General features: G+C 44.5%; 3 protein-coding genes across 10 annotated transcripts in view; 2 read left to right on the forward strand and 1 right to left on the reverse strand.

The window, feature by feature from the left end:
• Window positions 1-21836, forward strand: part of hectd1 (HECT domain containing 1) — a 66342-nt gene extending 44506 nt beyond the window's left edge. Inside the window, exons 23-44 of one of the 3 annotated variants that reach the window (XM_034159784.1) lie at window positions 4930-5040; window positions 5189-5355; window positions 5513-5689; window positions 9527-10519; window positions 11994-12215; window positions 12455-12588; window positions 12787-12943; window positions 13537-13607; window positions 15537-15688; window positions 16188-16242; window positions 16808-17036; window positions 17167-17249; window positions 17325-17452; window positions 17581-17782; window positions 17868-18005; window positions 18220-18704; window positions 19658-19816; window positions 20012-20090; window positions 20237-20330; window positions 20440-20590; window positions 20935-21079; window positions 21208-21836. In XM_034159784.1, the coding sequence (XP_034015675.1) occupies window positions 4930-5040; window positions 5189-5355; window positions 5513-5689; window positions 9527-10519; window positions 11994-12215; window positions 12455-12588; window positions 12787-12943; window positions 13537-13607; window positions 15537-15688; window positions 16188-16242; window positions 16808-17036; window positions 17167-17249; window positions 17325-17452; window positions 17581-17782; window positions 17868-18005; window positions 18220-18704; window positions 19658-19816; window positions 20012-20090; window positions 20237-20330; window positions 20440-20590; window positions 20935-21079; window positions 21208-21345 (4270 nt within the window). In that variant the 3' untranslated portion in view covers window positions 21346-21836. The remainder of the gene's footprint in view (window positions 1-4929; window positions 5041-5188; window positions 5356-5512; window positions 5690-9526; window positions 10520-11993; window positions 12216-12454; window positions 12589-12786; window positions 12944-13536; window positions 13608-15536; window positions 15689-16187; window positions 16243-16807; window positions 17037-17166; window positions 17250-17324; window positions 17453-17580; window positions 17783-17867; window positions 18006-18219; window positions 18705-19657; window positions 19817-20011; window positions 20091-20236; window positions 20331-20439; window positions 20591-20934; window positions 21080-21207) is intronic. The other 2 variants (XM_034159785.1, XM_034159786.1) reach the window with 2 other exon arrangements.
• Window positions 21837-22201: 365 nt separating this feature from the next.
• ap4s1 (adaptor related protein complex 4 subunit sigma 1) lies at window positions 22202-24400 on the reverse strand. Of its 6 annotated transcripts, none has more exons than XM_034159793.1 (6): window positions 24015-24400; window positions 23282-23458; window positions 23128-23214; window positions 22989-23057; window positions 22629-22643; window positions 22202-22415 (listed from the first exon to the last, which is right to left on the reverse strand). In XM_034159793.1, exons 2-6 carry the CDS (start codon window positions 23417-23419, stop codon window positions 22287-22289), a joined length of 438 nt encoding a protein of 145 aa, XP_034015684.1. In that variant the 5' UTR covers window positions 23420-23458; window positions 24015-24400; the 3' UTR covers window positions 22202-22286. The 6 variants fall into 6 exon arrangements, with proteins under 6 accessions (XP_034015684.1, XP_034015683.1, XP_034015680.1 ...); XM_034159792.1 differs by having other exon boundaries at window positions 23282-23528; XM_034159789.1 differs by having other exon boundaries at window positions 23282-23565; window positions 24015-24399.
• Window positions 24401-25985: 1585 nt separating this feature from the next.
• Window positions 25986-27544, forward strand: part of strn3 (striatin, calmodulin binding protein 3) — a 35469-nt gene continuing 33910 nt past the window's right edge. Inside the window, 1 exon segment of the mRNA XM_034159795.1 lies at window positions 25986-26541. Coding sequence (XP_034015686.1) covers window positions 26296-26541 — 246 coding nt within the window. The 5' untranslated portion in view covers window positions 25986-26295.

A 27544-nucleotide genomic window follows, 5' to 3' on the forward strand; every position in this document is an offset into this window, starting at 1 on the left:
GTATAGTGTACTGTGTTGGGCTTGGCGTGAGTGTTTTCCACTCCTTGAAGTACTTTGTCTGCACTGCCGCCATTTGCTAAGTTTAACAGCTCCGCTAGCAGCTAGTGTTGTCGTCGTTGCTCTAAGTGACTTAGCACTTGGGCTGTGAGTTTTTTCGGCTGTGTGCATCGTGTTATTACTGTGGCTGTAAGTGTTTCACGCTCCGGGCCTTGTATTAGCTTTTACACTGAGAGTGTTTCAAGCTCCGTGCTGAGTCTGCGGCTGTGAGTGCTTCACGCTCCGTGCCTCGTGTTACTATTTACACTGCGTGTGATTCACGCTTTGTCTTTCCATTTGTAACCATCAGGGCTTGCGTTAGCCATCTGCACGCAGTCCACAATGTTGACAGAGCCTTTGTTGCATGGCTGTAGTACCTGTTTGGCTCCCTTGAGCCCAGATGATGGACATATGTTTTGCCCCTCCTGTCTTGGGATCGGACACCTGAGGGAAGCCCTGACTGGCGATGCCTGCCTTAATTGTGCCAGCATGCCACTGGCAGAGAGATCCGCTAGACTTGCGGCATTGGAAAGTGGAATATCTAGTGCGACTTTGGCCTCCAGCCCCAGGAAGGACCCAAAGTGCCGTAAACGCCCACATGCAGGAGCCCCTTCTGCTAAGAAGGTTACTCATGACCATGCTTTGGCTGAAAAGGTCGAAACGTTGACTTCTGAGTTTGCTCTGATTAAGTCCTTGCTTCTGAATCTACAGCCTAAGGATGCAGTGACAGTTCCTGCTGTCCCTAATGAGGCTGATCAGACCAATGTAGTTACTCAGCAGGAGGATGATGTCGTGTCTATTGCTGCAACTGATTCCTTGTACAGGACAAGTGATATAAACTGTGTGGAGGATGAGGATGAGAGGAGTCTTTCCCCAAGCCATTCATTAGTGGGCTCTCATACCTCCGAGGCAGAGTCCATGCCGCAAACCGAACCTGGACTATCCTTTGTCAAGCAAGCTGTTCAGTTGGCTTTATCCAGGCTTGGGGTCGACAATCCCCCTGCGGAAACCACCGCTTTAAGTGCCTTTTTCAAAGTCACTCAGAAGCCTGAGTTCAACGTTCCAGTTTCACAACCATATATCGAGGAGCTCCACCGATGTTGGGCGGACCCCAAATCATTGACCCATCTATCACAGGACTGCAGAGCCCTTAGCTCTATGTGTGATTCAGTGCAGTATGGTCTGAACCGTATGCCCGCCGTTGACAGCATTATTGTGGTTGTGGCTCCAGCTGATGCTGCTCGGCCGGATGCCCGCTGCCCACGCCCTCAGTGTAGGGTCACTGATGATCTCTTCACCAAAAGCTATGACATAGCTGCTTGCATCGGTCACCTAGGCAACTCACTGTCCCATGTAGCCCTTGCCCTCTCAAAGTCTTTGAGGGAGGCAGAGGTTGATGATGCTACGCAAAGTCTTAGTGATGCCTCACTCCAAACCTTTGCTTATATGTCCAGAGAGCTTGGCAGACTGATATCAACCCTTACCATCACTAGACGTCAGGTGTGGCTTGCGCAGTCCCCCCTTTCTGAATCCTGCAGAGGCACACTCCGTTCGCTGCCGGTTCGTCCAGGCCAAGTATTTGGACCTGCGGCCCAACAAACTTTAGAGCATGCTGTCGAGGCTAGTAAATCTCGGCAACAGTTTGTTGACCTACACCGGTCTTCCAGACCTCAGCCAGTCAGACGTGCTACAGCTTTTCACTCTACATCCAGGCTTCCGCCGACTCCCAGAGCTGCACGTGCTTTTGCAGTTGAGGGCCAGCTCTCTCAGCAGCCTGCCTTTTGTGAGCCTATGGGCAGACCCCCGAGAACTGAACGGTTTCGCAGAGCTTCCAGTAATCGCACCCAGAGGTCCTCGGGGATGCGAGGCAGAGGTGGTCGGGTCTGACTGCCAATGTTTGGCCCCCAGCCGTTTTTCACGAAATCAACTCAGCCACTGGGAGGCTCAAGTTCAAGACCCGTGGGTCATTTCAACCTTGTTCGAAGGTTACAGAATTCAGTTCGGATGTCGTCCTCCAAAGTTCAGTGGGGTGAGGATGACTGTGGTTTCCAACTCGGTGCAGTCTGCTGCCCTACAACGGGAGATTTTGGAACTCCTGGAGAAGGGGGCCATAGAGCCAGTTCACAGATCAGACCAGCTCAGGGGGTTCTATTCAATTTACTTCCTTGTTCCAAAGAAGGATGGCGGCTTTCATCCTATCCTCGATCTCCGACGTCTGAATCGTTATATCAAAGTGCTGCAGTTTCACATGCTCCACACAGTAGACGTCCTTCAAACTATCACACCAGGAGACTGGTTCACAAGTGTCGACTTAAAAGACACCTATTTCCATGTGCCATGACACAACACATAAACGCGCTGGAGCTTCGCGCTGTGCGACTGGCTCTCAAGCATTTCCTCCCAACCCTGAGAGGAAGACGTGTTCTTGTCCGGTCGGACAACACGTCAACAGTCTATCACATAAACCATCAGGGGGGCACCAGGTCCAATCACTCATTGGCAGAAACTCGGAAGCTTCTCTTATAGGTGTTGCCTCGCCTTCAGAGTGTCAGAGCAGTTCATCTGCCCGGTGTACAGAACAGCGCAGCGGATTTACTCACCAGACAGAAACCACCACCGGGAGAGTGGAGACTGAACTCGATTGTGGTCCAAGTGATCTGGCAGAAATATGGTGCAGCGGAAGTGGACCTTTTCGCTTCAAGCACCTCGACACATTGCCCACGATGGTACTCCCTCTTGGAACCAGACAGCCTGCTGGGACAGGATGCATTTGCTCACCCGTGGCCGGATTGCCTCCTTTATGCCTTCCCTCCTCTCCCGCTGCTGATGTTGACACTGCACAGGATAGATCAGAGCAGCCACAGGGTGCTGCTGGTTGCTCCATTCTGGCCTGGGAGGATTTGGTTTCCCATGATTCACAAACTCCTCGAGGGAGAACCTTGGGCTCTCCGGGAGAGGAAGGATTTGTTGTCACAGCTACAGGGGAGGATTTGGCACCCTCACCCAGAACGCCTTCAACTGTATGTGTGGCCGTTGAGGGGCCAGACTCCTTGTTATGTTCTTGTGACCAGGCTGTTCAGACTATCCTTAATTCACGTGCTGCTTCTACCAGGGCTTTGTATAACAACAGATGGAAGCTGTTTGCGCGGTGGTGTGAGAAACAAAAGTTTGACCCGGAGCATTGCCCTGTGCCTATTCTCCTCACATATTTACAAGAACTGCTGGAGAAAGGACTTTCTGTCGCTACCTTGAAGGTTTATGTTGCTGCAATCTCTGCCCGGCACGTCTATGTTGATGGCCGGTCAGTGGGTTCACACCTCTTAGTGTGTCGTTTTTTGAAAGGTGCTCTATGTTTGCGGCCTCCAAGGCTTGCACGCGTACCTTCATGGGACCTTCCTCTAGTCCTGGAAGGTTTAAGCTTATCCCCTTTCGAACCAGTTGAAAGTGCTGATCTTAAATGGGTGTCAGTGAAGACTGCCTTTCTACTTGCACTGTCTTCGGCTAAGCAGGTGGGAGAGCTCCATGCCCTCTCAGTCGCTGGGGAGTGTTTGCGATGGAATTCTGACAGATCTGGGGTTACGCTGTGGCCTAATCCGTCCTTTTTACCCAAGAGAATTTCAACTTTTCATGTTAACCAGTCAGTTTCCTTGGCTGTGTATGTCCCGCATTCTGATCCAGGATTATCTGTTTCAGGTTCCCTGTGTCCTGTCCGAATGTTGAAGCAGTACATTAGTGCGACTGCCGGGATCCGGAAAACGGATGCCCTGTTTGTGTGTTACGGTGATGACAAAAGAGGCTGTGCTGTCTCAAAGCAGCGACTCTCGCATTGGGTCGTGGATGCCATTTTACAAGTATACAGGTCCAGAGGTCTTCAGCCTCCTAAGGTTATGTGCCATTCCACCAGAGGGGTGTCCACCTCCTGGGCTGCACTGAGAGGTGTCCCTTTGAGTGATATTTGTGCTGCTGCTACGTGGGCTTCGTCCTGTACCTTCGCCCGCTATTACAGACTGAATGTGGCCACTCCTCCTGCGGTGACTTCGGCAGTGTTGTCTGCCTCCACTCCCCACTGCTGATGCGAGGTGAGTGTGACTCTTCGTGACCTTGTTGGTATTAAGTCATCCAGGTGCTAAAGCACCGCCCTCTGGCGGTCAGGAGGAATGAAATGGAACGAGAGTTACGAATGTAACTACGGTTCTATGAATTCCGGATGACCGCCAGAGTTGCTTGTCACTCAGAGTCTTGCGAGTTCATTCCGAAAAGAAGCGAGCGCTGGGTGCGTCTGGTATATAAAGACAACCAGTGACGTCACATTCAATGGTGTGACTTTGTTGGTATATATTCTCGACCTCTGTGCTGCGCGCATGTAGTTATCCAGGTGCTAAAGCACCGCCCTCTGGCGGTCATCCGGAATTCATAGAACCGTAGTTACATTCGTAACTCTCGATTTGTTTTTTGTAATCTGTTACCGTTTGTTCTGTATATTGTGCAGTTTGCAAAGTCACTGCACATTAAAAGTAAAACAGGAAAACAAAAACTTTGAAATGGTCCTTGTAACTACGGCAAACACACACCGTCAACAAGAAAATTCTGTCCAATGTGTCTAAATGTTTTATTAAATTTGGACTTAGCCGACTGTCACCACATTTTTTGCCATTTTTCAAATGTTTTGTTGGGGTAATGCCGAGTCAGATCAAGTTAGCATCTGTTAAACAAAAGTAAAATATTATTGATGACTGGTTAAAGCAAAAAACAAAAACCCATAGCTATACATAATAAAAATATAAAACCAACATACTTTGATACTGAAATGTGCTCCCTTATAAAACAAAACAGAAAATGAGATGAGTGTACTTTGACATCTTTTTTTTTTTTTTTTTCCTCGTCTCCTTTCAGGGGTTACGGCCGCTCTGCTTTGAGGAACTGGGTGTTTCAAGTATCAAAGGACGGTCAGAACTGGACCACTCTGTACACCCACGTCGATGACTGCAGCCTCAATGAACCTGGGTATGAATATCATCCAAAATTGTTCATGCATTTTGGGCTGTGTCGCTTCGGTACTGTCAGGAGTTCTTACCTCAAGGTCCGACATGAGTTTGGAACACAGCACCTATTAACAGTTCATAAAATCTTAAAATCTCACTGTGTGCATTAGCTCAACAGCTACATGGCCTCTTGACCCATCCAAAGAGGAGAAGCAGGGCTGGAGGCACATCAGGATCAAACAGATGGGGAAGAATGCCAGCGGTCAGACGCACTACCTGTCTCTGTCGGGCCTGGAACTGTATGGCGCCGTGACCGCCGTCTGTGAGGATCAGCTGGGTTAGTGTCTGTGCCAGATGTTTACAGACAGTGAAATGAACAATAATCCTTCACTGCTGATCTCCTTGCACTGTGTTGTACTCTTTATTTTTGTCACATCCTCTGGATGGATATCTCTGCTGTCACTGATGTGTTTGATTTCTGTTCTGTGCTCCAGGTAAAGCTGTGAAGGAGGCGGAGGCGAACCTTCGCCGTCAGCGTCGCCTCTTTCGTTCTCAGGTGATGAAGTACATCGTCCCGGGAGCTCGCGTTGTCCGTGGTATTGACTGGAAGTGGCGTGACCAGGACGGAAACCCGGCTGGCGAGGGCACTGTCACTGGAGAGGCTCACAACGGTAAGATAATGATCCAAAAAATAAAGACGCACTTTGCTGGTCGTCAGGCAACTTCAGAGTGACATGAGGATGATGGTGATGGAGCCCAACATGTAGCTGTTCAGATTAAAGTCCAGTTCTGCACTCTAACACTGCTAAATATACTGTTTAAATATTTAGATTGTAGCACCATGGCTAGCTCGTTAGCATGTATCTTGTCTTTAAATCCACAGGTGTTGGTGATTCTCTTCTTTGTCGACAAGCTATGGTTCTTTCGGCTTTCAGATGTTTAGATTTTCCCGTGTCTGCTTCACATGATGTTGGATTCTGCCTCAACTGTTTTAATGACAATGGCTCATAGTTTTTGGGTAATACTGCTAATAATCCAACAAATGAGTGCAAACTTACACTACATCATTGTGTTTGAAATATCAACAAACATCATTATTTTGGAAAGTTTGCATTGTAACAGATCTCAAAATTCCCTCTGGTCTGCTCACCAACTCCAGCCTTCCTGAGAGATCATTGGTCAAGATGGACCAACGTCACTGTTGCACTTTGTTTAGATTAGATGAGTGTGGAAAAACTCAGGCAGATAATGGCTCAGCTCAAGTCATTCATTGTAGAAAACAAAATGATCGCATTTACAAAAGCCACACAGTGAGTGAAATGATGAGGCAAACCTTTTCCACGATTTATGAAATTCTGGATTGTACTACTGCAATGTTGTATTTTCTGGTTTACCGCAGTCCAGCATTAGGGTCTCCAATTGGTTCAAAATGCTGCTGCCGGACTTTTGACATGAAGCAGAAAGTTTGACCACATTACACCTATTTTGGCATCTCTTCTCTGGCTTCCTGTCCCCGTGAGATCAGATTTTAAGGTTCTGCTACTAGCCTATAAAATTGTTCCCAGACTGGCACCTCCCTGCCTAGCTGACCTAGTTAAACCCTACGTACCTGCCTGAGTTTTGTGTTCTCAGGGTGCAGGACTACTTTGTGAAAAAAAGGTCTGTGGGTCACAGAGCTTTCTGTTATTGTGCCCCTGTTCTGTGGAATGATCTCCATGCATCAGTAAAACAGTCAGATTCTGTAGAGACTCTCAAGTCCAGACTTAAGACTTACTTATTTTCTCTTTTGTATGGCTAGCATACTGGCATAGTATGTTGATATGGTTTTTATCCTCTTAATTTATTAGTAAACAGAGCAGGCCGCAGCCTCAACTTTATCTAAATTCTGGGTCTTTTAGTGATGCTTAGGGCTAGTGGCCGGCGATCACCTTAGTATTTCTTTTGTTCTTCTTGATGCTTAATGCTGACAAATTATACTGTATTTGTTGTCTTTCTGATGCCTGATTCTGTTTTTTTCCCTCTCTGTTTGAGGTGCCGCTTCATCCAGAGATGGATGTCTGTGTGTGGTGTCTGTTTCTGTAACCCTTTTGTCCTGTGCACCAGCAACATTTCCTGTATATTCTTCTTGTGAATTGTTTTGTAATTTGTGTTGGTAGCATGGCCCAAGCAGAAGGTCACCCTATTGAGTCTGGTCTGCTTGAGGTTTCTTCCTCAGAGGGAGTTTTTCTTTAACACTGTTACCTGTGTGCTTGCTCTGTTGGTAAGGTTAGACCTCACTTGTGTGAAGCGCATTGAGGCAACTTTGTTGTGATTTGGTGCTATATGAATGAAAATAAACTGAAATTGAAAATTGAGTTGGTGAAAATCAGCTCTTGTGCCAGTGTTTCTGAATGTTTAGCCCTGTCAATGTTTTTTTTGTTTTTTTGTACCTGTGCATGAATTGAACTATACACTGGTTGCCCACTGGCCTTCCTCTTCATCCTCCTGATGTTTGTCTAATTTCAGTTGTAATTTTGTGTTCCTGAGCCATCCGTGTGGATACGTCACAGTTCACAGCTACCGCACAAATTCTGCTGCAGCTCTTAATCATTTATGTTTCCATCATGATTATTAAGTTGATTTTTATTTATTTGTTTTGCTTTGTAGCTTTGCACAGATATTATACTTTTGCTTTTATTGTCATCCTCTGTGACTGTCCACATTTTCTCTCTAACTGCTTTGTCTGGACCAAGTCAAGAATGGTCTTAATCTTTCTTTTAAAGTCACAGTGAAAGAGTATTTAAAGGATTATTAACCGAGCAAGTGAGGTTAATAATTTATTATATGGCTACTATATAAACACGCAAACTTATGGTGTTGTCCGAATATGAAAGCTGCTGACAGTTCATATTCAGACCTGTTCGCTATCTTCACTTCTATGAAGAACTTGCCAACAGATGGTCCAGTCGTTAGCTGGTCAGTTTTCAATCTGTGCGTTTTTTTTTCTGATGCCATTTAGATATTTATGGAGTATGTTCATGTCCAACTTTGTTTTTCTAATCGTGTTTTTGGCTTTCTGGTTTGTAACAAATGTGATATGCGTTCCAGACCAATTGTCATGGTAACCGGTCTGATATGGGAAAATATCAGACTGGAAATCAGCCAATCAGAGTGCGCGTAGTGTCGCAGCCATATAGTAATATTTTTTATTTCCAACCTCATGTCCAAATTACTGTAGTTATTGTGTCTAAGATTAACTGGTTGTACAAGGAGGGACCAACAAATAACTAACTAACCAATAGGGGGCAGTGTAGATGCATTTATTGGTCATGTTAACTGTATGTCATCGTTATAGAATCGCTTGCCAGATGTGTGTATTTGATGGGGGTGCACAATTTTAAAAACTGGAGTGTGGATGCATCTGAGTCAGCAAAAGGACAAACCAGGCCCAGAAGTATTCTGTCAAAGGATTAGTTCTTATCCAGCAGAACTTCATCAGTATTTCGGACAATATTCCTAGCCTTTGGGAAAGCTGATTCATTCACCTTGTAAAATACAGTTGGTGGATAGACTGATAGATAAGTGAGTCCATCCCCTTTAAACTCAATACAATAACTCAAGAACGACAAATGCCATCACCAAAATAAAGGACATATAGTGAGGATAAACTGGCTAAAATCTGGGAACTTTGATGCATCAGATCAATCCAAAAGGCAACTTTTGTTTTGCCTATATACCATAGATGTGTTTGCCACCTGCTGGAGGGATGATGGAAATAAGGAATAGGTGAGAGACTGTTTCTAAATAGAAATCTTTTTCACAACAGTACCTACACACAACCTGGCAGGAAGGATTTTTGTATGAATTTAGCCCTTTATTATATAAAAAAAAAAAAAAAAGTTAGTCTATTCTTGAGAGAGCATTTGTATGGAAAAATAAACCTTTTATTTTATGATTATTTAACAGCAGTTGTGTGGTAAAATAGTCACAAGTCTTCGCAACATTGCAGAAATGATTTTCTAAGTATTGCTGCTAGGTAATTAAAGATATTAATGAATTACAAGCTTTGTAATTAATAATAGTGATTCATTTTTTTAAGTCACCTGCCAGCACGACTTCTTACAAGATCCTTTCTGCTGTGTTTTGAGGACTTAGGACTGTTTTACAACAAAATCACTGTTGATCAGAAATGTTTATTTTTCCATGCAGATTCCCTCACATATATGAAGCCATTTCTTGAATACTTATTTGCTCTTTTTTAAACCGCTGAGTTCATTCAGTAACAGTGCAGCGGCGAGCTGAGGAGTAAAGATTTCACTGTGATTTTAAAGGAACATTTCACGCTAAAGTCGATCTGACGGTGTCCACCATGGAGCCGTGTTGAGCTGCTTTTACTGCAAGCTGCTTTTCTTCTATCTACCTCTCTTTACCATTTTCTCTCTGTATTTCTCCGTCTCTGTCTGTCTCTGTCTCTGCTGGGTCTCTGACGTCCATCCGTCCGTCTCCCTCCTATCTCTCTGTCCATCCAGGGTGGATTGATGTAACCTGGGATGCTGGCGGCTCTAACTCTTACCGTATGGGCGCTGAAGGAAAGTTTGACCTCAAGCTTGCTCCAGGGTACGACCCTGAGTCGGCTGCCACAGCGCCATCACCCAAACCTGTCTCATCCACTGTTTCAGGCCCCGCCTCCTCCACGGTGGGACCCCCTGCGATCCCGGCAGCTGGCGGCAGTAGCAGCATCACCACCACTTCCTCGTCATCATCCTCATCCTCCCAGCAGCAGTCATGGAGCAGCCTGATGAAAAATAACTGTCCAGACAAGGGCGGGTCAACGTCGCTGGGTGGGACCAGTTCCTGCAGCAGGAAGGGCAGCAGTAGCTCCGTTTGCAGTGTTGCATCCTCCTCGGACATCAGCTTGAGCTCCTCTGCTGGCCTCCCAGGGGGAGGTGCTGGGGGTCTGCGACTGGAGAGGAGGGCTGATGGGCTCCTCTTCGACCACAGTTCTGGGGTAGGACTTTCTGGGGGTGGAGCTGGCTCTGAAGGACAGCAGCAGGAACCAATTGTTGTTCTGTCCTCGGTAGCAGAGGGCGGTTCCGGCTCTGCTTCCAGCTCTAGCACACTGACTGCAGACACGCCTGCCCTTGGCGATGAAGCAAGAAATAAGGACTCTTCTGCAACAGCAGACCCAGCAACGGCGATCTCCATTGGTTTGGTGAGCGTCAGTTCTCCAGACGTCAGTTCTGTGTCCGAGTCCTCCAGCAAAGACACGCCTTCTCAGCGACCTCTGTGCTCGGCAGCAAACACCAGACTGTCTGTTAGCTCCTTGCTGGCTGCTGGCGCGCCCATGAGCTCCAGTGCCAGCGTTCCTAACCTATCGTCTCGAGAGGCGAGCCTCATGGAGTCCTTTGTTCGCCGTGCGCCCAACATGTCGCGTACCAACGCCACCAACAACATGAACCTAAGCCGCAGCAGCAGCGACAACAACACCAACACATTGGGCCGGAACGTCATGAGCAATGCCAGTGAGTACTGCTACTGCAGTAATAATACACAAAACATACAGTATACTGATGGATGCGGTGCTTTGAATTTCATTCATGCTGCCTGCAGTTTAAATAATAACAAAGATGAGCGGTGCTGGAAGCTTGTTCTTGGAGTGACCTGTAATCATGTATAAAACATGACAGCTGTTGGGTTTAAGGGGGAAGTAGTGGCCTCAAGGTTAGAGGTGGGCTTTTGACCAGGAGGTCACAGGATCTATTCTCCAGACAACAAACTTACTGAACGCACCCTTGATCAAAGTCATTAATCATCTGTGATTCTTCCAGTGTGCAGCTGAGTGCCCTGCATGGCAGCGCACTGACCGACTGTGTGTGTCTGTGAGATAATAGCATTGTGTTTACAAAAAAGTGAGTAAAGCTCAAAATCTTTGTAGCTTTTATTTCCATACATGCAAATGCTTTGGCAACATTGCACATTCTATTCCAATTTGTCAGATTTGTTTTTACTTTACAGAAAGTGAAGAAAAAGGGATATTAGGCTGTTCAAAAAAAATGGCAGTCTTCACTTTTCTTTACAAACTCAAACATGTACTGTATAAACTCAAAGATGTTTGAGGATTTAGCTTTCCTGTGAATCAAACTAATATTTAGTCTAAGTTCCTTTAACTTCTATGTCTTTGGAAGTGGGAGGGACCCAGAGGGAATCCATGGGTACATGGAGACAACATGCAAACTCCATGCAGAAAAGGACCAGGTGGGAAGAGAACCTGGAACCTTCAACAGTGCGAACCACTGAGAGATTGCATTGTATAGTAAAACTTTAAATACGCAGATTGAAATAAATGCAAAATTTTACACTTTACATGATAACCCTACATCAATGACAATAATTTTAAGCTAAATAAGTTTTGTGATTTTGTCATTTTTGTAACGTGTTGGAAAAGGAGCAAAAAAAAGCATAAGAGATGATCTGACCTTTTCGATGATTCTCTTGGTGTGCAGTTGAGCATCTTCCTTACTCGCTGACATTACTGTGTGAATACGAGACATCTTTGTAAAGCATCTGATGGAACAGCATTGTATAAATGATTATTTTGTGACCGTGTGATGATGCCACAGCAGAATTGGGTACCAGCTTCAATCATCCAAACCAAACGGTGTCATGGTCGCAGGAGGGCACAGACGCTGTTCATGCTCAGTCGTATCAACTTTAAAAACAATTTAGTTTCATTCAGAAAAACCTGATTGTCTGATTCACTCAGACTTTAATCAGATATAATCAGTCTTGTTTTTGACTTCGTTTGGCTTTAAAACTACTTTTGGCGATGAGGAGTTCTGAGTGGGTCCATGTGGAACTGTGGAGGGATTCTGCATCCTCTTGGATGAACAGCATGAGCAGCCAATTAGCTGACTGGAGCTTAACGAGCTTCACCTGCTGCTTTCCCCCTTTGGTGTCTGACAAACTAACCGCCTTTGTTTGCTTGTTTGTTTGTAGCTTCTCCTCTCATGGGCGCTCAGAGCTTTCCTAATCTCACCACCACTGGCACCACCTCCACCGTTACCATGTCAACCTCCATAGTGACCAGCAGCAATAATGTAGCCACAGCCACCACGGGACTGTCAGTGGGCCAGTTGCTAAGCAACACCCTGACAACCAGCCTGACATCCACATCCAGTGAGAGTGACACAGGGCAGGAGGCGGAGTTTTCTCTCTATGGTTGGTGACATGCTTCAGCTAACCTGCTAACTGCCCACTGAGCTTAAATACAACATTTAGTTCCAGCTTTTAAAACCATAGAGGTTGAAATAATTGCATGACACAAATCAATAAGTCACATGTTTGCCTCTAAATTTTTGCTGCAATTTTATTAACATTAACTTTTTACAAAAATAATTCGCAAATGAACTCCTGAAGAACAACAACAGCACTTTTCCTCCTGTCCTTCTCTCTCGCAGACTTCTTGGACAGCTGCCGCGCCAACACGCTATTGGCCGAGCTGGAGGATGAGGAGGATCTTCCAGAGCCAGACGATGATGACGACGAGAACGAAGACGACAATCAGGAGGACCAGGAGTACGAGGAGGTCCTGGTACAGACGTTGACTTTGTTTTTCTGTGACCGTTAGATTGGGCAGGATTAGAGGTTCACTTCCTGGAGGTTCAGCCAGAGCTGGTTTGTTTAAAAAAAAAAAAAAAAGATACCAGTACTACTGGGAAGGTATCGTCTAAAGCCTGCCCATAATGCATTGGAGTAGGAATAGTGTCTGATGCCATATGATGTCCTGCAGGAGGAAGAGGAGTATGAGACCAAAGGAGGCCGCAGGAGGACGTGGGATGATGACTTTGTCCTTAAGAGGCAGTTTTCTGCTTTAGTCCCTGCCTTTGATCCCCGCCCCGGAAGAACCAATGTCCAGCAGACCACTGACTTGGAGATCCCAGCACCTGGTATGTGCACATTATTGTTTGATCCTAAATCCTACTTTAATGCTCTCGGCCGTCATTTGCATCACATTGGAGTGATTCAGGTATCTCAGAACGACCACAAAGGAAAAACTAGCAGCTGAGGGTCGAGGATCTGCACAGTTCTTAGTCGTGGACACTTCTGATCGAAATACATCTCAGATTATTTTCTTGCAAGCACAAGAAACCTCTTCATGTGTTTTCTGTTTGTGATGTGAAGAGTGATGCCCTGATGACGTCCTGAGGGAGGAGCTGAAAATTTAACTGCATCCATTTGGATTTTGTTTTTCAATTACACGTGTTTGTTCAGCAGTTAAGGGATTAATGTGCACTGTTCCACAAAGTTACAGACAGCTAAAAGCTCAGCCAGTCAGAAGCAGCTCAAAGTGTAAATTTAATCCAGAATATTCATCCCATAATAATATCACTTTTACCTGTTGGATTACAGCAGCATCAGAATATTCATCCAACAATAATCCCACCTTTACACATCAGATTACAGCAGCTTCATGTAACTTATGTAAAACCTTTATGAAGGGGAAATTGAAAATAAATTCTTTTTTCTTGTGTTCTTTTAGGAACACCACATTCAGAGGTTCAGGAGGAGGTGGAGTGCGCGCCGTCACCTCACCTCGCTCTCACACTGAAGGTAAGACTAACAATGCATCACATGACTTTCTCTACATGAGGGGCTGCATTTATATAGGACTCAAAGTGCTTTACAATGATGCCTTGCATTCACAGACACACTCACACCCTGATTTCAGGGTGCTGCCATACAAGGCACTCAATACACACAAGGAGCAACTTGGCGATTAAGGACCTTGCCCAAGGGCCCTTAATGATTTTTTTCCGCTCAGGCTGGTGTTTGAACCGAGAATCCGCTGGTTTCAAACCCAACGCTTAATCACTAGACCATCACCTCTCCGTTGTAACCAATCACAGTCACTCTGAAGTCAAAACGTGTGGGGAAGCTTCCTGACTGTGTGTCAGTCAAAGAGATGTAATAATGAAGTAATCAGAAAAATTTCATTAAATGTTAAAAGCTCAGGGCGCCATGATGACCAACCACGATTAAAAACATTATTAAAGTAATGATGGCAGGTTACACACACACACACACATATATGTAGTGCATCTGGAAAGGATTCACAGCACTTCACTTTGTCCACATTCTGTTGTGTTGCAGCATTATTCAAAAATAGAGGAAATTAAATTTTTTTTTTTCCCCTCAAAATTTGACTCACAACACCCCATAATGACAATGCAAGGTTTTTTTTTTTTTTTTTTTTTTCTTTTGGCAAATTTATATTAAAAAAAAAAAAACCCTAAGAAATCACATGTACGTAAGTATTCACACCTTTTGCGCAATACTTTACTGATGCACCTTTGGCAGAAAATTACAGCTTCACATCTTCTTGAATATGATGCCATGATCTTGGCGCACCTATCTTTGGGCAGTTTGGTCCATTCCTCTTTGCAGCACCTCTCAAGCTCCATCAGGTTGGATGGGGAGCGTCGGTGCGCAGCCATTTCCAGATCTCTCCAGAGATGTTCAATCATTTTCAGGTCTGGACTTTGGCTGGGCCACTCAAGGACATTCACAGAGTTGTCCTGAAGCCACTCCTTTGATATCTTGGCTGTGCGTTTAGGCTCATTGTCCTGCTGAAAGATGAACCATTGCCCCAGTCTGAGGTCAAGAGCTCTCTGCAGCAGGTTTTCATCCAGGATGTCTCTGTACATCGCTGCATTCATATTTTCCTCAATCCTGACTAGTCTCCCAGTTCCTGTTGCTGAAAAACATCCCCACAGCATGATGCTGCCACCGCCATGCTTCACTGTAGGGATGGTGCCTGGTTTCCTCTAAACATGATGATTGACATTCACAACAAAGAGTTCAATCTTTGTCTCATCCGACCAGAGAATTTTGTTTCTCATGGTTTGAGAGTCCTTCAGGTGTGCCTTGGCAGCCTGCCTGGAGTTTGCCATGTGCCTTTTACTAGTGCACATTCCATTTATGGATGATGGAGGCCACTGTGCTCATTGGGACCTTCAAAGCAGCAAAAGTGTTTCTGTACCCTTCCCCAGATTTATGTCTCGACACAGTCCTGTCTCGGAGGTCTACAGACAGTTCCTTTGACTTCTTGCTTGGTTTGTGCTCTGACTGTCAACTGTGGGACCCTATATGTAGACAGGTGTCTCTTTCCAAATCATGTCCAATCAACTGAATTTACCCCAGGTGGACTCCAGTTAAGCTGTAGAAACATCTGAAGGATGATCAGTGGAAGCAGGAGGCACCTGAGCTCAATTTTGAGCTTCATGGCAAATGTTGTGAATACTTATGTACATGTGATTTCTTAGTTTTTTGGGTTTTTTTTTTTTTCTAATAAATTTGCGAACATCTAAAAAATTAACTTTTTTCCACATTGTCATTATGGGGTACTGTGTTTAGAATTATGAGGGGGAAAAATGTATTTCATCCATTTTGGAATAAGGCTGTAACATAACATGCTCATTACCCCATCTGCTCACAGTTGTCATTGAGCTCTGCATGCTGATTTGTTGTTTCTGTGTTCAGGTGGCAGGACTTGGAACAACCCGTGAGGTAGAACTTCCTCTGTCCAACTACAAGTCCACCATTTTTTTGTACGTCCAGCGGCTGCTGCAGCTTTCCTGCAATGGCGCCGTCAAGACAGACAAACTGCGACGCATCTGGGAGCCCACATACACGTAAGAGAGGAGGAGGCGGAGCCTAACTGACACTGTTCTGTTCTATCAGGGTTTTTTGTTTTGTTTTTGTTTTTTTTGTATGATGGAATGTTGGATGGAAGCTAAAGCTGCGTACATGGTTAGCCTTGACGGAAGCAAAATATGCAGAAAATATGTCAAAAATATGAGCAAAATATGTCTTCATCAGAAAATGTTGATGCATTTTGAGAAAACTGCTTTCACAATAATGAACTTAAAACCTCTGAACTTCCTTAAGACATTAAATGCTGTATAAAGAAATGACTGGGAATTAAGATGACGCTCTGATGAAACCTTCAGGCTGAGGCCAGCTTTGGATCATGTGACCTGTTTTTGGAAACCTTTAGGTGCCAAATTCTTGTTTATCCAACAAACACAGATGAACCCATCATCATCGGTCTGCTGTATTGATTGTTGAGTCAACAATTTAAATATCATTAATTTATTCTAAGCTTCTTTTTTGTTGTTGTTGTTTCCCCAGGATCATGTACAGAGAGCTGAAGGACTCTGACAAAGAGAAGGAGAGCGGAAAAATGGTAACCCTACCACACACACACAGCTTTAATTTAACTTTGTTTTGGTGAACTTTTTGAATATTTGCGTAACTCCTCCAAACATTGTTAGAAATCTAACTCTTGGTAAATTTCATCTCATTTTCTCTGATGTCACTGACTCCATAAAAGTTGTTCTTTCTTACATTTGCTTGTTCACAAACCTTCATGTCCATTTTAATTTCAAGTGTTTGAGCGACTGCTGATGTCACTCAGACTTCTTTAATTTGTATCTGTTAACACAGACTGTGTCCATAAACTGATTATGCAGTTAGCATCTTTACTTTCTACCCGTTTGGCAAATCCGCTCTGTGCCAAGTCGTTATTGATAGATAGCCAATGTACGAAGAACAAAGACCATCGCCATTATTTTGTTTTCTCCTGTGGTTTTCATCAGATTGAAATATGAACACATGACTTTCAGTGAGATTATTTTTATCTTTTTTTATTATTATTTTTGCTAAACTGATGTTCCTTGCCATTGTTTTTGGAGTGTGTTTCCTGTAAAACCAGATGGATGTCTGATTATTTAGATTTTCCGTTCCTGCAGGATTTCTGTGAGCACGGTATCGGCGGTGGCGTTCGTCCTGGTGGGCTGAGCCCAGGCTCATTGTCAGCCAGTCAGAGCAGCGATATTTTAGGCGGGGCCAGAGAGGCAGCGCAGGCCAAAGCTGGTTGTAGCCAGAACGCCTGCGGCGTGGAGGACGTCCTGCAGCTGCTGCGCATCCTGTACATCATTGGAAGAGACTCCGCCTCCAATGCGCGCACATTGCAGGAAGGTAAGAAACAGAATAAATGTTTTATGTTGTGTTCTTGTGCTGTTAAAGTTGTTTTATTGCCTCTGCAACTCAAAAGCTGCAAGGACATGTGAATATCTGTTTTCTGAAGTTTCCGTGTCTGTTGGCATAGATTCAGATGAGCTGCAGTTCAACGCATCTCCAGAGGAGTTCACGAGTAAAAAGATCACCACAAAGATCCTGCAGCAGATCGAGGTTAGTCCTTTGTTTTTTCTTCTGTTCAGCACTCATTAGCAGCGACCTGTTATACTGAGTGTGTCCATTTCCCAGGAGCCTCTGGCTCTGGCCAGCGCAGCGCTGCCCGACTGGTGTGAACAGCTCACGTCAAAGTGTCCTTTCCTCATCCCCTTTGAGACCCGACAGCTGTACTTTACCTGCACCGCATTCGGAGCGTCCAGGTGAGTCAGAGATGAGATCTCGTTTTGTCCTGTTCAAAGTTCAGGACGGACACGTGGTAGCAAACATGACCAAAATGTTTTTGTATTGTATTCCTTGACCTCTGACCTCTCTCCTCACGTGTCTGCAGAGCCATCGTGTGGCTCCAGAACCGTCGTGAGGCCACGATGGAGCGCACGCGCCCTTCCAACACAGTGAGACGCGATGACCCCGGGGAGTTCCGGGTCGGGCGGCTCAAACACGAACGCGTCAAAGTCCCCCGTGGAGACACCATGATGGAGTGGGCGGAGACTGTCATGCAGCTCCATGCTGACAGGAAGTCTGTGCTGGAGGTGAGAGGAACCTTGTGGTGAAGTGGGAGGAGCAACTTAAATTGTTGTCATTTGTACGTTTAGCTGACGGTCTGCATGTGTGCAGGTGGAGTTTCAGGGCGAGGAGGGAACCGGCCTCGGCCCGACGCTGGAGTTTTATGCTCTGGTGGCAGCAGAGTTTCAAAGAACCTCGCTGGGAATCTGGCTGTGTGACGACGACTTTCCAGACGATGAATCGCGACAGGTAATGCTAATGCTGCTGCTAACGACATCACGTTGCTTGAAATTCCTGTGGTGTTATCTCATAATATTAAAGAAATCTTTCCTCTAAAACATCGTCTGTCGATATTTTCATGGTGGGAGCTCTGCAGTGATGTCATAGGGCGCAACCAGGATAGGCAGGGCGGGGCCGGTGAACCTTGACATCATCTGATTTTCCTTCCTGTTCACTGTTCCAGGTGGACCTCGGTGGCGGTCTGAAGCCTCCGGGTTTCTATGTGCAGCGGTCGTGTGGGCTGTTCCCAGCACCGTTCCCTCAGGACAGCGAGGAGCTGGAACGCATCACAAAGCTCTTCCACTTCCTGGGTGTCTTTCTGGCAAAATGCATCCAGGACAATCGCCTGGTGGACCTCCCTGTCTCTCAGCCATTCTTCAAGCTGCTCTGCATGGGAGACATCAAGTCCAACATGAGCAAGCTGCTCTACCAGTCGCGTGCTTCACCACACGGTCACGACCATGAGCGCACGCACCTGCAGCACTTCCTGCTGCTGTCCGAAGTACAGTCAGAGGCTTCGACTGAGGAGAGCCAGGAGACATACTCTGTGGGCAGCTTTGACGAGGACTCAAAGTCCGAGTTCATCATGGATCCACCCAAACCCAAACCGCCTGCCTGGTACCACGGCATCCTCACGTGGGACGACTTCCAGCTCGTCAACCCGCACAGGTGTCATCAGCTTTGTCTTTTTGTCCCACAGGAGGACCCAAACCTGCTAGTTTTGCAAAATAAAACCTGATCAGGCCGCTAGTCCATCAGTCAAATCCTTTTCTTATCCAATCTCAAATCACAGAGAAGGACTTTAAAATTTAAAACCATCATCAGCAACAGATGGGTTTCATTCTGGATTACAGCATCAGAAAATTCTGCATTGAGTTGATTTTATTATGGAGAATGTAGCTTTTGTGTTGATATCGATATATTCCCACTTTATTGAGAAATCGTGTTTATAAAACTTTAAAACCATAGTTTACACATGCTAGCTGCTCTGCTTTAAAGTAGCTTTGAATCATTTTCAAACCAGACTTGGTGTAAAACAGTTTGACACCAGATGATTTCAGTCAAAGTCAGTGTTGATGATCTCGAGTCATGTATCGTAGAGCTCAGTGATACGACCTAAATTTAAATGTTGCTGTATCGTACAGTTTTCACTGTATGACCTCTTTAATAATTATCTTGTTTGAGCCACAGTTTAACCTCTTAAATCTGCTGCTTCAGAGTTAAAATCTGGATGGAAAAACTTCATGAATCCATTTTTTTCCTTTTTCACTTTTATATATTTTTGGCTGTTTAATTAATGATCATTAAGACTTTAAAGAGCCTGCAGTAAAATGGCTGCTGTTCAGTTTAACAGTTTCCACAACTGTTGTCGTTGTGTGGCAAAAAAGAGAAAAGTTTAAAGCCAGTGGAAGAATAAGATGCTGTAATGTTTACACAGAATGATCCGGGACAGAGGATCTGCAGGTCTGCTGACCATGAATCCCAGCTGCCTGTGTCTTTACAGGACAAACTTTGATTGACTGTGGATGCTGTTTGTTGATGCGACATTTGTAGATTATCTGAGTGAGAAACTTCACTTCTTTGGCTCTTGTGTTTATCACTGTGTCCTTGTCCACCTGCAGGGCGAGCTTTCTGAAGGAGATCAAGGAGCTGGGGGTGAAGAGGAGGCAGATTCTGGCCAGTAAGAGCCTGTCTGAGGACGAGAAAAACACAAGGCTTCAGGACTTGATACTCAGGAACCCCATGGTCTCTGGACCCCCCCTCAGCATAGAGGACCTCGGGTAACTTTGCACACACCTGTTAGGTTTCCATGGTAACATTTCCCGTCTGGTGGAAGAAACTGGATGAAAAGATTTCTCCAGGATTTCTGATTCCGGCTGCAGCTCATGGGCATGCTGGAAAAGATGTTTTTGCTCTGGTTTGACCTCAGCACCTGAATTAAGAACCTGAACTTGTGTTTTCATGGGTTCCTGCAGGTTGAACTTCCAATTCTCTCCATCCTCAAAGATTCACGGTTTCTCCGCCGTGGATCTCAAACCAAACGGGGACGACGAGGTAAAAATGCTTCATTTATTTATTTTAATCGTATCTGCTCCTCTGGAGCTGCGTTGGTGTTTGTCGAGTCACTTTAAATAATAAACGAGGTGTCATTAAGAACTTTAAGGTTTGAATGTTTGGTGCTGTTGCTGCTGTTTTTGTAGATGGTTATGATGGAGAATGCTGAGGAGTACGTGGAGCTAATGTTTGACTTCTGTATGCACACCGGCATCCAGAAACAGATGGAGGCCTTCAGAGGTAAAACTCGCCATTCTAAAAAACAAAACCCTGAGGACACAGTGTCTGACGAGATGCTCGGGGCTCTGGAGACTGTCTGTGTTGAGTCTGTCCTCTTTATCCTCCTCAGAGGGCTTTAACAGAGTGTTTCCGATGGACAAGTTGAGCTCTTTCAGCCACAAAGAGGTGCAGATGATCCTCTGTGGCAACCAATCACCGTCCTGGACTGCTGATGACATCATCAACTACACAGAACCCAAACTGGGCTACACCAGAGACAGGTAGGCAGACAGGCAAATAAACTGTGAGATGTACTGAGACTTAGGTAAATCAAAGCCTCGCCCAGAGAACCGGTTCAAATCTGAATCAGGATCTCTTCCAGGTTGAAGCTCATGAGCCTTAGTGGAACCTGAATTTTTCTGGGAGATGTGAGGTCATTGATTATGGTGTGCACAAGCAGCTAGTAGTGTGCCACAGCTGTATAGGTCACGCCTTCTACACATAGCAAGAGCAGGAACAGGAAGAACAGCCACTTTTTCTACTTTGGTGTCTAACGGCTCCTGTCTGTCCTACTCGTTTGTTCCCTCCTCCTGCTCATCCTGCTTCCTTGTTCTCTCCTCCTCAGTCCGGGCTTCTTGCGGTTCGTCAGAGTTTTGTGTGGGATGTCTTCAGATGAGAGAAAAGCTTTCCTGCAGTTCACCACTGGCTGCTCCACGCTGCCCCCTGGTGGCCTCGCCAACCTGCACCCTCGCCTCACTGTTGTCAGAAAGGTAAAGCTGAAGCAGCACTCTGATTGGCTATGTAGTGAACCAATCAAACTGCATCTATTTGAGGTTTTGATTCATTTTAAAATCATACCACTGAGTGATTACTGACCCAACTTGTCCTGACCCCTCAGGTGGACGCGACGGACACGAGCTACCCGTCAGTAAACACGTGCGTTCACTACCTGAAGCTTCCTGAATATTCCTCAGAGGACATCATGCGAGAGCGCCTCCTGGCTGCCACCATGGAGAAAGGCTTCCACTTGAACTGACCGCCATCACTGAGCATGCGCCGTCATCTCTCCGTCTCACCGTCTGCCCATCTGAAGCGTGATTGACAGAGCAGCCAACCAAGCAGACTGATGATGGGGAGAATGAGGATCCCCCCCCGACCTTCATCTCCTTTGTGGTTGTTGTGGGCGGGCTGCTATGCGTTCTGACTGTTCTTTAGTGCCTGCTTTGACTCGTAGCTTGTTTTCAGTTCCTCCTCAGCAAACAATGCTTTCCTTTCCATCTTTTTATTGCTTTTCATTTGTGTGTTTTTCTGACCAGCTGTAAGGGGTCAAAGGTCAGCGTGTGTTTGAAGCTGTAGAGACAAAAACACTGGTCGTGTGCGAGGCACATTTAAGGAGAAATGGAAGAAGCTCTGCTCTTTTATTTTCTTTGTACATTATAAACATTTATTTAACTCGAGTTGCAGTTTGAGATATATTGATATTTTGAAATGTGTATGCTCCAAAAAACAAAACAAAAAAATTAAAACGTTTGCAAACTGACGTAAGCTGTTGTCCTGTGGTTAATGTCACAGCACAGAGCTGGCAGCAGGGGGCAGTGTTTAATATTTCTAATTTTTGCATATAAATGTGTAGCTTACAGGAGTGGATCTAACTTAAGGAAAACCTTTTTCCTGCATTCTGAGGTGATCCAGGAAACTAAATACTGACTGTAGCCATAATTTTTAGTACATTTAAAATAAAATAAAAAATACAGGAAATCTTAAATCACTCATCAGAATTCAGTCCACCTTTGTAAGACTTAATTGCAGCTCTGGCCAGTGACCCCCCCTTCCAAACATATATACACACATGAAATTGAACTGCAGTAAAATGTACAATAAAACGATACGTCTAAGTTTCTTAAAATTTTTAATGCAATGTTTATTTTGTGTGGAGATGGAGCACTAATGGTTCGATTCCCAGGTACTTTGACGATATCAGCTGTCAATGGTCTTGTTGAGGGCGGTAAGTGGCGCCAGAATGCGGCTCTTGTTGGTCTCCACGATGTGTCCGTTCTGGATCATCTCATCCAGGATGATGTGAACTCTGTCCAGGTTGAACATGATCTGACATCGGGGGGTGTCAAAGAAAATCTGCAATTTCAGTTTGTTGCTGAACCAATCAGAACGGATACATTCTGATTAGTTCTGCGACAGACATAAAATGTGCAGTACTTTGGGTCCTGAGGACCAGGATTAAGAAACTGATAATGGTAATGCTAATATGTTTGAACATCAGTATGAGCATTTATCATCAGCGTGTGGTTAGCTGAAGGATACATCCAGTTCACTCTGCTGAGGCAAACAAAAGCATGTCAAAGTGTTAATATATAAAACAAACACGTTAACATATTGGCTAGAAAAACAATTTTTGTAAAGCGAGACATGCATCTTCACTAAGGTGACTGAATTAATTCTGTATCATTTTAGCTTTGGAAGCTAATGTGGTTTTTCTGTCAGGGTGCCTTCCTGTCTGTGACTGTTTAACTTTTCAGGATGCAAACAGTTGCACTTGGTCAACAAAAATGACCGTCAGTGCAGCCTCAGCGGGCCCCTGGGCCACCATGTGGTGGCCACTGATTTAAATCATTCTCCTTAACGAGTTTCATGAGGTCCGATGAAAAGAGACCCTGAACTCACCACACGACTGAAGTATTTGTCCAGAACCTCCACAAAGTTATGGACCAGCTCGTAGACAGACAGCTCGTTCTGTGGGATGTGAGATAGTGCACATTACACATCCTGTTTCACGCCATTGTCCTTCACTAAGAAGACTCACCTCGTTGTCCGTGATGCCAACAACGATGAAAAGCGCTGCATACTGACGATAAACCAGCTTAAAGTCCTGATACTCCACAAAGGAGCACTGCAGAGAAAATGGGAGCGGCTCAGACTTAACACCATTTCAAAGTGGATAACCTTCAGAGACCCACCTGATCCCTGCTGCGGGACAAACAACATCGGACGACGTCTGCTTCCAGCGTCACCCTCTGTCTCAGTTCCACCGGCTCATAGTACCGGGACAGCCTCATCTGGCCCTGACGGTTCACCATCAGCATGAACTTTATCATCCTCCTGATTTAACCTCTGTGTTGTGTGTGTTGCTCCACCTCGAGATGCAAACTGACAATCTCTGGCACTCTGACCAGAAGGCTAAAACCCGGGTACTCCTTTAGCTGTCTGGGAGTGAGATTTACTGACTACCACATGCACACTCCTGCTGGCCTCTGTCACACTGACACACAGCAGAGGGCAAAGGTCATCAGAGAGTTTGTACTTTATAACTACATAATTTCCAATTCATCCAGTTAAAACATTTCATGATTTAAAACCAGTGAAAATTCTACTTTAAATACAAAGCCATTTTAAATCTATTAATCAATTCATTTTAAATAAAATAAGCAGGCGAAAGATCATCATTACAGAATCTGACTCAAGGTTAAAACAACTATTATTTTTTATTAGTAAATAAGGAAACATCACAATGACTGCTGATATTGAGACTTCAGATAACAGAGGCCATGGTAAGACCCTGAAGGCAACATGACGCTGCATTCGTAAATATAGTTTTATTGTTCGTAACGGTGATTTATCTTTTTTTAATCATCTGAAAAACCGTTTCTTCGAGTTAAAAAGCAACGTCACGTTTTATATTTCTTTTTTTACCTGAATGTTTGTGTGATTCGGCTGTTGGCTTCACATCACAGAAATAGCGGTGGCTAATTGCTGTTAGCTTGTTTTTACGTCCTGAGCCATCACGCTAAAGGTTTACGGTTACATTTCAGAAGATTAATTTAAAGAAATAAAATAAATCTCTAGTAACTTCCCGTTTCTGCCACTAGAAAGCTAACTCTGGTTAGCACTGATGACGTACCAGGCGACCGCGTGGTACGTTCGCTAACTAACAATTAGTATTGTAAATAAGACTACTACTGTTAAGCGATGATTTGGAGTGAACACATAAAAAAATCTATAAAATAACAGAACAATTAACAGAAATTATTATTCTCAGTACTGTGAAATACTATGAAGAAGAGTCGGTGTATTTATTACTTGTTTGGCTGCTTATTCAGTCTGAAGTGAAGTGATGCTGTTGCCTTGGTTACATCCTCCAGCCTGAGATGTTGCTATGGAGATTCATCACATCATTTATACGTTAAACTACAGGCGTTGAAATTTAATGATCTTGTTGAATTTAATATTAGCCAAATAATAATCACAATAAAATCTCAGCGATGATCACGATGTTGTTTCTGATGGGACGTTTTAGTTTGTTTTTTATACACCTTTGTTACTTTTGCAATTTTTGTGTCTAATAATAACCATTATTTAACCAGATGGAAACCCATTGAGATCGAAACCTCTTTTTCAAGGATGACCTGGCCAAGAAAGGCAGCAGTACACAGTCATAATGGACAGGTTAACCAACATTCTCATGTTGATGATGAATAAAATACAGTCATCTTGGTCATAATAACATCATTGCACATGATGTAAAGTCTCAAACAGATTTAGATTTAGAAACATAAGCATTACACAAAAGAATCCCATTTGCGATCTCGTAAAATAGACCGGAAGATGTTCAAAGAAGTCAGTCTGGACAATTTCAGTTTGGAATGGAGAACGTTCCAATCAGAGAGAGATGAAAAACTAAAGGCATTCTTTCCTGCTTCAGTGCGGACATGAGGTACATGAAAACAACATGTCATTCAAGTGCATCTCTGAAGTAAACTGGAGATTTGAAAGCCTGACTGATTTGTTGATAAGCAGTTTGATGTTTTATGAAAGTGCTACATAAGTAAATGTATTATATTATTATTATTTAATGTTAATGTATGTTGTGTGTATATGTATATTTGATTAGATTAGTTCATATAGAACTTTATTAATCTCTTGGGAAGACTCCCTCAGGGAAATTGAGGTTCCAGCAGCATTGTACAGCAGCACACAGGGTAAGAAGCACACAGAGTATCAAAAGTAAAAAAAGAAATTGCAAAATGTAAATATAAATATAAATAGCAGAAATACTGCTCGCTACTTGCTTACTGGCAACTACTGTTCCTTTCCTTCCCATCCTCTGTCTTCCTGTTACTCCTCCTATATAGAAACTTTTATCGTTGCTATGGGATGAATGCTGCCAAATGAAGATTTATTGCTTTGTTTAATGCAATGACAATAAACTATTTCTCTATATTTCATTTGAACCACACCAGAACAAAGATGAAAGGAAAATATAATAATAATAATAATAATAATAATAATAATAATAATAATAATAATGAAGAGAGGGTCAAACTGGGGACCTTCTATTTTCCTCTGCAATGTGCATAAATATAAACTTTATAGCATGCCTTGTGGAAAACATAAAAGAATGAATAGTATTTAAAATGGGTTTAAGTCTCATCACTAAAACTGAATACACAGCAAAAAGTGAATCTGCATTTTGTGGCTGCATTGTCGATAATAAAGTAAATAATTACATTTCAGAAATGATAGAAACTCATTGTGCAAATAGCTTCTGGTTTAATTAATACAACACCACAAAACAGTTTTCGCTTTAGTTTGGGTTTCAGTTTGTGGAACCTGGGGGGAAGCTGCTACAGTCAGTAGGGTGCAAGAATGCTACTGATAGAACTATTATTTCCTACGTTTTCGTGTTTCCGTAAACATCGCAGGGGGAGTGGGGAGCAGGATGTATCCCGTCATGCAGCACGTCGGCTTCCCTCGGTGCAGGGAGCGAGCGCAGTAATGGCGGCGGGTTAGAGACAGACGAAGGTACCGCGTCTGTCAGCAGCCGCACTCAGCGCAGCTCCGGGCGGGCAGCAGCTTCACACGCTGCGGCGGAGCCGGCGCGACCGGTCATTCTACCGTGGGTGATTGTTTCACGGAACTGACTATATTTGTTCTACTTTTGTAATAAATAAATATTTAATTAATTAAATAGAAGATGGAAGAGCAGCCGGGCGGCGGAGTGGCCGGCGGTCCGCGGCAGCCTCCGCCGCCGCAACAGGGGAACAGCAGCAGCATTCACCCGCCGATCGGAGGCGTGATGGGCCCACAGCAGCCGGATGAGCTGCCCCGGCAGCCGCAGCAGCAGTACACCATCCCGGGAATCCTCCACTACATCCAGCACGAGTGGGCCCGCTTCGAGATGGAGAGAGCGCACTGGGAGGTGGAGCGGGCCGAGCTCCAGGTGAGCAGCTCGCCGCTAGCCAGTCGACCTACCACATCACGAACTAACTACTTTATTCACGGCAGACGTTTGTCTGGCAGCGGAAACTTGAGTTCAGAACCACCTCGAGGGACGAAAACTAAAAACAAACAAAAATAACAAATGTTTGCTACTCTAAGCTAGTTAGCTTAGCCGTTAGCACACGGGGGTGGTGTTGTTCCGTTAGCCGGTGAGATGCTACAAACTCCAAGGAGCCCGTTAGCAGCACGTCTGGGTGAGGGCTTCCTACTGGGTTTGTTAGTCCGAGTCAGGACTCCGTTAGTCCAGGTGTGGACTTCACACTGGGTCATTTATTGCAGGTGAGGGGCTCTGTTGGTCCGGGTCAGGACTCAGAGTCAGCTGAATGTCAATTTACAGAAATATTGCAAGTACAGAGTTGCACTCCGCAGATTGCAGTCATTAGAGTTTTCTGTTTAAAAGTATTTGTAAGCTCTTCTAATACTTTATTACTTGCACATATTCATCTGTTTGCGTGTTCTTCTGGTGTTTTTAATGTGGACTGAAGGGCTAAACAGAGAGGACAGAGTGTTTCCCTGTTGAGTTTTTTTGTTGTCATTGTGATTCTGTGGTAAAATTCTTGAATGTGGAATAGTTGAACTCAGGCTGACAGCAGTGTGTATTGACAGGTTTTGTTCGTCGTTTGCTCGGACTTGTTGGAGTGTGACTGAATAGTTTAAGCGTGACTCCGACAGGCAGCCTGATAACATGTACAGCAAACACGGGAGAGATGGCCCAGGCCGGGACAACATTCCCAACGTAAGCGTTACTCCAAACACTCATCAATCTGAGTGTTATTTTTATGAGCAGTTTATTGTTGTTATTATTAATGTTCTGTCACTACCAGTAAAGTATGGGGAACGTCATGTTGTCATGTGACAAACGGATCATTCTTCACATTTAGTTCTTTCTGTTAATCAGCTTGGATGCATTTGATTTGGAGGTGGAATACAAATGTCCATTGGTT

The sequence above is a fragment of the Thalassophryne amazonica genome, chromosome 19, assembly GCF_902500255.1.
Source record: "Thalassophryne amazonica chromosome 19, fThaAma1.1, whole genome shotgun sequence".
In the NCBI taxonomy this organism is placed as follows: Eukaryota; Metazoa; Chordata; class Actinopteri; order Batrachoidiformes; family Batrachoididae; genus Thalassophryne; species Thalassophryne amazonica.